This window comes from Berghia stephanieae, chromosome 9 (assembly GCF_034508935.2).
Source record: "Berghia stephanieae isolate SIO BIC M18660-M18661 chromosome 9, UCSD_Bste_1.3, whole genome shotgun sequence".
NCBI lineage: Eukaryota > Metazoa > Mollusca > Gastropoda > Nudibranchia > Aeolidiidae > Berghia > Berghia stephanieae.
Genome location: NC_088368.1, coordinates 26,772,587 through 26,782,938, shown reverse-complemented (window position 1 = coordinate 26,782,938; position 10,352 = coordinate 26,772,587). Strand labels below are relative to the sequence as shown.

At 32.7% G+C, this 10,352-nt stretch overlaps 1 protein-coding gene across 1 annotated transcript; it reads left to right on the top strand.

The window, feature by feature from the left end:
* Nucleotides 1–1,434: 1,434 nt before the first annotated feature.
* LOC144979343 (snaclec purpureotin subunit beta-like) lies at nt 1,435–10,352 on the top strand. The gene is made up of 6 exons (XM_078925980.1): nt 1,435–1,573; nt 4,616–4,642; nt 6,235–6,390; nt 6,944–7,038; nt 8,142–8,299; nt 9,624–10,352. The coding sequence occupies exons 1-5, from the start codon at nt 1,516–1,518 to the stop codon at nt 8,289–8,291; spliced, it is 486 nt and encodes a 161-aa protein (XP_078782106.1). The 5' UTR covers nt 1,435–1,515; the 3' UTR covers nt 8,292–8,299; nt 9,624–10,352.

Below are 10,352 nucleotides of genomic sequence, written 5' to 3'. Positions count from 1 at the left end.
GCAATTCATAATATGACACACAGATAAACACTCCTTGTCTACAATCAGCACTTTGGCCCTCCAAAAGGGCTCTTTAATTCACATTCTCTCATTGTACTCAGGTTTAAAATGAGTAACTGGCCGTTAACAGGGTTGTCGCTACCTATCGGGGGAAAAAATGTAATATCGCCTAACAGGCGTCGTGTCTCGTTTTACATGTTACATGTTGCTGTTTGTCAGGGACCCCTTGTAAAGCGCTTTGATCACATTTAGTATATATTATGCTAAATATATGCTTTGTTTTTTTTTGTTTTTTAATAACATCTTTTTTTCCCAATGGCAAAAGTAAATAGAATAAAAGTGACTAATAACACACGTCATTAGTCATCGGTCTGTATTTGATTAGTTTTTGGTTAGGTAAATTCAATCTCTACTAATGTGAGTTTTATGTGTTCATAAAACGTGTTTATCTACACTGTAAGATCAATTAGTCTTTTGTACGAAACAACAGTCTGACACGTCACCTCTGTGCCACCTGTTGGTGTTTTTTTACCTTAGAACAGAGCTGCCTACTTGAAATATTTATTTTTAAAATCGTAGTTTCCATGGGGAAAAAAAAGAAAAAGTCACTATAAATAGCTATACAAATAATATTTTGTCTTCACCATGATCGAAAAAATGCTCCAACGTCCTAAATATAGGATCTAAGGAACTAAACGTTCGTTTTAAACAAGATTTATTGAGTTAAAAAGGCGTATGCCGCTCTGTAGCTGGAGCCAAAAATTCGTCATTCTACGAATTTATCGTAGTAGTAGGCAGGTCTGCATAAGGCAACCAATCTGGTACTCTAAGCCAAGGTGTATACTGACCATGATTATTTACTGATCCTGGTGATGTTTGGGTAGCATAACGGTATTTTGTCGTAATGATTCTGATGAAAAAATTATGACAAACTGACGTCAAGCTAGGTTGAGACGGACGGGTAAAGTTGTTATAATAGGTCCTCCTCTGAAATAGTTTCCACATTTTTGTGACACATGCGGTTTGAGATTTAAAAATATAAAATTAAGAAATTAAGGATTGGGGATAGATATTATAGTTTATCAGAAGCTGTAGAAAATTCAAAAGTTTTCAATAGATTTGGCCTTTTGTGTGAAACCAGTTCAATAGCGTACTGTGGAAAGACAATAAACAAGTGTGTATGAAAGGTGCTAGACAAAGCAAGAAAGAAAAATACAAGAAAAACAAAACAAAAAACATCCCAAAAAATCGGTCTACCTCGACTGGGGATCGAACCTCAGACCTTCTGATTAGGAATATTATGATCTTATTTTCAACTAGTATACACACGCCCTTAATTATATTTTTTATTGTATTTGTGACTTATAACAGTTGATATTGCAAATACATGATATTATCTTATTACCGGAGAGAACTGTATAAAAACGGATTCAGATTTATTAACGTCAGCATTGTACCACACTACACTGAAAATAATCCAGGGATATTTTAGTTGTAGCTAATAACAATAATTTCATGATGTTGACCTGTGCCGTTTTCTTGGTTTTTGCCTTATTGTCAGGAGTCCCGTTTGGTATTATAAATTGTTGTTTTTTATGAATATTTCTCCAATATTCTAATATTATATCGATGGTCAGTGAATCAAACCTCTGAAGTCCCGATTTTCACGATCGACGGACAAAACTTTAAAGTCTACATACGAACTTTGCACACCAATGTTTTATTTAATTTTGGGCGGATCAAATGACATCAGAGATCTGATCCGTCCAAAATTAAATAAAACATGGTGACTGTCACAGTAAAGGTTGTTCACAATTATCTTATTAAATTTTATTTTATTAAGAACTGAATTCATCTCACTCCAGTTATATTTCGATAATTTTATTTGTAAACATGATGACCCAACTTAATGTAACATTGAGTATTGTTTGGATATATATACCATACCCATTCATGATTTGGGAAATCTTCTCTTTATCTATTATTGTTATGAATTTTCACTCATTTATGATTAATAATTGAAATGTCAATATTCCATTTACATTTTCATTCATTTCATTCAGTAAATTACCTTCATATCATCGACTTAAATCATGCTTCATTGCCATCACTATTGTTTATCACAATGATTTGTAATCACATTGCCATCATGTTGTTCATCACAATGATTTGTAATCACAATCTTTCATTGTTATTGTCACCCATTCATATACCTACGTTAATATAAACATTTCCATGTCTAATTAATAAATAATTTAATTGTAGCACAAATCATAACAATGGATTAATGCTAGAGTATCATGATAGTAAATTTACTTCCGTTTGTAAAATCTATCTTTCCCATAATGGTTAAAGAGTATATTTTAAACGTGGGTGGGGGGTGTCACAGTAAAGGTTGTTCACAATTATCTTATTAAATTTTATTTTATTAAGAACTGAATTCATCTCACTCCAGTTATATTTCGGTAGGCTTAGATAAACTTTACCTTCTAATATTAGATCGTCTTTCCTTTTATAGCCTTCCCTCGAATTAATTTCTAATTAGTGAATACTTTTCGTTCTACATTCTGTCACGTAGCCACTTATTATAAAAGCTGATAGGTCTAACATTTGACACTCACTTCTCTTCACAATCTATGCCGGACGGCCAGTCGCTCTATTCCTTCTATATACTGTAAGATTTTTATCTTTTGGGACTTTGTAGATATTATATCTACACCATTAAGACGCCGGAGCTTTTAACTTTGATTGTATAATCTTCAAGGATCAAACCCAAGCCCGCTGTCAAAGGACTACACAATAACCTCTTACCAATTGCCTGGAAGTGGAATTTTACGAGTCCGATCCTGTTATCAGAGGAATAGATCATCCAAGCCCATCAACTGCCTGGAAACGTAAACTTATGAACCTGACATATTATCATAAGTTACGTAAAATATTCATATCTCTATTTGTAACTGCCACGATCACTGTTTATCTCTTTTAATTAAATTTCATCATTATTATTATTTCATTGTAAACAAATCGTTAATTGTTTTTCATTTATAGTAACTAGTAAATTCTGGGGCCTCATTCTACATATATCTTTATGCATAGTCGAGTAGCTCTTTACTCACTTGAGACCATGACAGTGACTTCAGAGGTTTGATCCGCCTGTCTTGAAAACCGGGACTTCAGAGGTTTGATCCACCGATCATCGATATGCTGTACGATCTCAACTCGGCATTATGTCGGATTTTTATCTTATCTTATCTTATCTTACTTAATAGGAATTATCCTTTAAATGCCTTATACAATAGTTTATAATTACAGAAACTCATATAGCATGCATTGTATCATTCACAGACAGTTTTACACAACTTTGAATGTCAGGAAAAATGTATCAATACGGCAATGTAAAATCGAAAAATACTATCATAGAATACTGGTAATTGGAAACTGGTCAAGATCGTATGAATCATAAATGTACAAAGTTCATAGTACAATGAAATATTAATGACAAAAATAATCATGAAAGCAAAAACGATAATAAGCATACATAAGTCTCTGATAGATTATGATGTTACATTGTTATCGATATTAAATGTGAATTTATTGTAAAAGGTGACCCTCCGTCCCAATGTGGTTTGGTATCGGGATGGACTAGGTGCCAGAATTGAGCTTGTTGATGCTATGTGTTTAGGTAAAATGCTCACAACATCCGCCAGCCGGGATTTACATACCGACACACAAACGATGTGTAACTTTAAACGTTTGTAATCTCACTAATCTGATTATTCCTCTTTGGGGCCTTGAGGCACATAGGGCATCTACCAGACATCTCCATTTTTTGCGGTCGGCTGCTTTTGTGGTGGTTGTATCCCAGGAGAGGCCTGCTTCATTTATTTATATTTCCATGGTCCTTCGCCAGGTTTATTTGGGTCTTCCCCGCTTTCTCTTCCCATCTGCTGTCCAGAACAGAGCTGTCTTGGGAAGTGGCCCTTTTCCCCTTCTAGCCACATGACCCAGCCAATGCCATCTCCTTTTTATTTGTTTTCAATGTTAGTGCAGATATCTAATTTAAGACATTAAGGAGCAGGCACCAGTATAAGATAAAGATCTGGACAAGTGTATATGAAAGGTGCCAGACAAAGCAAGAAAGAATAATGGAAGAAAGAAAAAATCCCAAAAAATCAGTCGACCTCGACTGGGAGTCGAACTTCAGACCTTCTGATTACCGGTCATCAGAAGTTCTGAGGTTCGATCCCCAGCCGAGGTCGACTGATTTTTTGGGATGTTTTTTTTTTCTTCTATTTTTTTTTCTTGCTTTGTCTGGCACCTTTCATACCCACTTGTTCGGATCTTTAATGCTAGTGCAATCAGCTTTCTTTAATAGATCCGCTGTTTTTATTTTGTAGGCCAAAATATTTTGAAAATTCTTTTTAGACAATTGTTTTGAAAGGTTTCTAGTTTCTGTGTCATGGAGGATGCCATTTTCCATCTTTCACTTCCATAAAGTCACAAGTATGCGAGTTGGGTCAATTTTGTCCTTTAGGAGTAACACGTTTTTAAAAAATATTATATCACAATACTGCCACTATCTAATACAATAACTGTTTATTTATATCATTTACAGGAATTCGTGGAGCTGAGGCCACGGGAGGTAATCACATTTTATTTTCATATTTTCTGCAGTACTGTTTTGAAGTCCTATATATATATCTTATTAGTTTAAAATGGAATACGTTTCTAAAGACAAGAGGAGATCATTCTTATTATATTGGACTAAGAGCGATCAAACTCCCAATGCAGTGAGATTTTGTCAAAATTGCAAATAACATGACCATATTTTTTTTCTTCCAGCAGCGCTAAAAACAGTATATAATAACTATGGAATTTGAAGAGAGAAAAAAAAAAGAAAGATAAACATTTGTAAATCTCTGTCACAAAGAGTATTGGATTCAATTTAATTTTCATTCCTAGGTGATCAACACTCGGCCAAGCACATTTCGTTTGCCTTTTGAAGCATATAATGATAATGATAATAATAAATGGCATTTATATAGCGCTTTAACCCGTTGTCACGGGCTCTAAGCGCTTTACGGTGATATAAAACAAAACATATTACAGTGAGACAAGTGTAAAGGAAACGTGATACGAATTCAATTTAACAACAACAAAATATGAAAATAATATTGCAACATTATGACGTAAAAAGATAAAACTTTAAGCGAGATTTGAACGTTGTCAACGAATCCGAGCATCTCACGTGGGATGGGAGAGAGTTCCAAAAATGGGGGGACCGAAAATTGAAAAGACTGTTCACCTATTTTACGGAATGGCTTAGGTTTAACAAGGATTGATTGATCATTGCTTGACCTCAAGTTTCTATTGGGGACATATATTTATGTTTAGAAGGTCTTTAATATATGAGGGACTGTTCGTGCTCAGGGATTTGTAGACAACAGTACAAATCTTATAGGCAACTCTTTTTTCCACAGGAAGCCAATGTAACTCACGGAGAAGAAGAGTTGCTGACGGGTATTTTTTGTTATTGCGTACAATGAGCCTGGCCGCGTTATTTTGAGCAACCTGAAGTTTGCTAAGTTTGTTTTTAGCTAAATTCGCCCAAAGGCAGTTACAATAGTCCAATTTAGATAAAAACAGGGAATTAATTAAAAGTTCTGCTATATGCTTCGGTATCAAATTACGAATTTTGCTTTTTTTTTCATTTCTATGTACATAGATTGTATGGTGTTATTCACGTGGCTTGTCATGGAAAGATCTTTATCAATGATGACGCCAAGGTTTTTTGCATATGCCAAGCTGTGCTGATGATTCAAAAGTATATATATATATATATATATATATATATATATATATATATATATATATATATATATATATACATATATATATATATATATATATATATATATATATATATATATATATATATATATATATATATATATATATATAACATAATATAAATTGAGTCACTCACTAATTTATGGCCGAAACACATGTTTCTGTGGTCTCCATCCACGTCGTCAGTGGGCATATTATGTATTATACATATATAATTTCTGCACTTTATGGCCCAGGTTTGAGAGTTTTTGACAAGACGAGGGTCATTTAATCCCATCCATATTTAGAGGACGAGTATTATGGCAAATCAAACAAAATTATCAAGTTTTTCTACAGTACTGCAGTTAACTGATTAATATAATAAATGTTTTTACTCAAATTCAGTATGCCAGTATCCCTACAGTTCTGTACCGGGAACGGATTTGTGCATTCAGGTCGTGACAAGGCAGAAGAACTGGGACAAAGCCAGGAAGATATGCAAGAGATCTGGGGGAGATCTTCTCACCATCCATGACCAGCAAACATTCGATGCTTTGAAATGTAAGATGCACATGATGATTATGATAATGATGATGATAATGATGATGATGATGATGAGGAGGAGGAGGAGGAGGAGGATGTTGATGATGATGAAAATAATAACAATTATTATTATTATTATCATTATTATTATTATTATTATTATTATTATTATTATTATTATTATTATTATTATTATTATTATTATTATTATCATTATATTAGTGGTGTTAGTGTATTCAAGTAAACAGTCCCGGATTCTGTGTATGTGCCGGATCGTCGGAGTCAGTCTCTGGTGTGGTTTAGCCCAAAACTGTCTAAATCAACTGTATTGATAGGCTTAAGTGCATTTTTATCTAAGCATTTAGTCAAGTATTTATTCATTCCTTCCTTCGTTTATTTAATCAATCATTCGTTTGTGTAAAATTTTATCTCTGTGAGATAATATCTCTCCTCTTTTGCTTATCTATTAATGCATTTACTCATTTATCATTCATTCATTTATTCATAGATTATTTATTAAATTATCCATTAATTTGTTTTATAATATCTATTCCTAAATTTTTACTTCCAGCCTCGAATTTGCTCCCAACTAGAAGGACTTTCTGGATAGGACTCAATGACAAGACTGCAGAGGGGAATTATGTGTGGCTGGATGAAAGCTCCGCGGTGGGGTTATTATTACCGTCGGTGTATCTAATATATCATCACCTCCATCATCACCATCATCATCATCATCATCATCATCATCATCATCATCATCATCATCACCCAACTAACACAAAGATAGATTTTTTACCACTCTGACATAAAAGCATTAAAGGTCTTACCATACATAATTTCTTTAGCAAAACATAATCTACAACACACTTCTTTAAATGTTATGATGTACAAAAGAAATTTGAATAAGAAACATGTTGGTTGTTTCGTAACGAATGTGACTATTTTCCTATAGTTGGTAAGGAGATGGTTAAGGCCTTATATCCAGACCTGCCAACTTGAAAATTTAAAAATTCATAATTTCTTGGAGTTAAAACTGTATTCGCTATAGTTAACTTTAAAAATACTAAATTTACCCTCACAAGGAAAAAATAACACTTCAAAATATTAAACATTATGTATTTAGTCTGGCATCAACTTTCATTTTCAATAAGATTTGATGACTTAGACGTGTGCGTGAAGTTCTGAACTTAGAGCCAAAATTTCGTAATTCTACGAAATTTTCGTAATAGTAGACAGGTTATTAAAACAGTACAATTGGCTTTATCTGTAGCCGTAATGTTTAGAAAATAATGACATGAGTAATGAAAACAAGACAATTCTTAAAACATTAAATCTGTAGCCAGAATGTTTAGAAAATAAGACCCAGTCTGAGATAGGGCATTAATGATGCTTCGCCATTTGACTTCAAGAATGTTTTCCCTTTTTTATTATAATTGTGAGAATAATTTGTTCAGAGAGATGTTATGACTACTGGCCAATGGCCTAAAATAAACATTTCAATTTGAATTTGTTTTCTCCACCTGCTTCCTTGAGTAACCGCCTCTTCTTGCTTCCTTCACCGTGCATCATCGGCAACTTTTTCTTGGCCTACCTGGTTTTCTTCCTCCTTGCATTAAAAAAAAACAGGCTCTGACATAGAATCTCCAAGAGGCGCATAACGCCTGAAATATTTCTCTTCCATCATCTCTACATGTTATCAGTTGGACGCGGTGGGTTATAATTATTATGCCGTTTTGTCACTGTTCCCTCCATCCTTCTTTCTACTCCAGGCCAGCTTCCACAACTTGAATCAGCTGCCCCAGTTTTCGCGCAACGCTTCCATCAAGGACTGTGTCATTATGATGACATCGGGATCCTACCAGTGGTATATGCAGACATGCTACAGTACAATGGGTTTTATCTGTAGCCGGAATGTGTAGAAAAATAGGTGAGTAGTGAAAACAGATTTATCTGTGGCCGGAATGTGTAGAAAAATAGGTGAGTAGTGAAAACAGATTTATCTGTGGCCGGAATGTGTAGAAAAATAGGTGAGTAGTGAAAACAGATTTATCTGTGGCTGGAATGTGTAGAAAAATAGGTGAGTAGTGAAAACAGATTTATCTGTGGCTGGAATGTGTATAAAATGAGGTGAGTAGTGAAAACATACAGATTTATCTGTGGCCGGAATGTGTAGAAAATGACATGAGTTGTAGTGAAAACAGATTTATCTGTAGCAGGAATGCTTTAAAAATGACGTGATTAGTGAAAACATAAATATTTTTAAAACACTACAATGGGCTTTATCTGTAGCTGGAATGATTAGAAAATAATGACATGAGTAATGATTACAAGACGATTATTAAAACAGTATTATGGGCTTTATCTGTAGCCAGAATGTTAGAAGACACGTGACTAGCTCTGTAACACCTCTGTGGTGTAATTGTAGCACGTCAGATCGGTTATCAGGAAGTCTGAGGTTCGATCCTCAGTCGAGGAAGACTGATATTTGAGATGCTTTTTTCCTTGTATGTTTTCTTTCTTGCTTTGTTTGATTCCATTTTATACACACTTGTTCAGATCTTTATCTTACATCGGTGTCTCCCTAATTTCTATATTATTATTATTATTATTATTATTATTATTATTATTATTATTATTATTATTATTATTATTATTATCATTATATTATTATTATTATTATTATTATTATTATTATTATTATTATTATTATTATTATTATTATTATTATTATTATTATTATTATTATCATCATCATTATTAATATTATTATTATCATCGTCATCATCATCATCATCATCATCATCATCATCATCATCATCATCATCATCATCATCATCATCATCATCATCATCATCATCTTCATCATTATTATTATTATTATTATTATTATTATTATTATTATTATTATTATTATTATTATTAATATTATTATCATTATTATTATTATTATTATTATTGTTATTATTATTATTATTATTGTTATTATTATTATTATTATTATTATTATTATTATTATTATTATTATTATTATTATTATTATTATTGTATTTTACAACCAGTTGACAATGTTCATAAATTATACATCAAGAGATGCGATTAATTCCGTTTTTTTTAAGGAATTATTTTGAATCGATCATGAAGTATTTTGATTCATTTCGACACTAATGTTGTTCCATAAAATACTTACAAGGTGACCAAAAGAAAATACGAAATTTGCTTTTCAATTATTTTTTTTTCTTGTATATTTTCAGATTATGAAGAGATGGCATCGACTCAAAAGTATATTCATTCAACCAGTCCCTTCCCTTATCACGATCTTTCACTCAACACACTCATGTACCCCGATTCACAGGCATACATATTAATATATGCATACACATACGACATACCAACGAAAAATAAAAACACGCTAACACCGTAATATTATATCGGATGAACACGACATACACTTATTGCCGGTCTGACAACCGAGCGCAGTTATGGGCTTGATTTACTATGATTGTAATGGGCAATAATTTTGCGTTGATTTGCGTGTATTTCCATTATAACAATGAACCCATAACTACTGGGTTATCAGACCAAAAACCTACACATCGGATGAACACAAACAGCCAGAACATAATTTCGGTCCTCTACCTACCTGAATATTTGCTTGTATCAAGCAAAAAATAATAGATTAATAATATAATAAAAATCTATATAAATCTAATCGTTTTGTAAAATTTGGCAAAGCTTTATGGAATTATATAAACATAAATACACATTTAGTGTTTAGAGTTTGATTATATACTGATATATGGATTTTAAAAGGATATAGATCTAACAACACACAGAAATACATCGCAGTATACGGAAGGTTATTATAGATACTACTTTAATAAGGCCTTGTCTCCAACATTCAACCACCAAGAAAAATAACTGGCACCGTTTATAAAGACAACAAAATACTTGCAGAAAATAAAAATGATCTAAATATAGTA

Bases quoted from the DNA above. Each gene is read 5' to 3' on its own strand.
- LOC144979343 (XM_078925980.1), top strand. From the start codon at position 1,516: ATGATGTTGACCTGTGCCGTTTTCTTGGTTTTTGCCTTATTGTCAGGA. The intron at 1,574-4,615 runs GTATTATAAATT...TATCATTTACAG, and splicing joins ATTGTCAGGAGTCCCGTTTG to GAATTCGTGGAGCTGAGGCC. The intron at 4,643-6,234 runs GTAATCACATTT...ACTCAAATTCAG, and splicing joins TGGAGCTGAGGCCACGGGAG to TATGCCAGTATCCCTACAGT.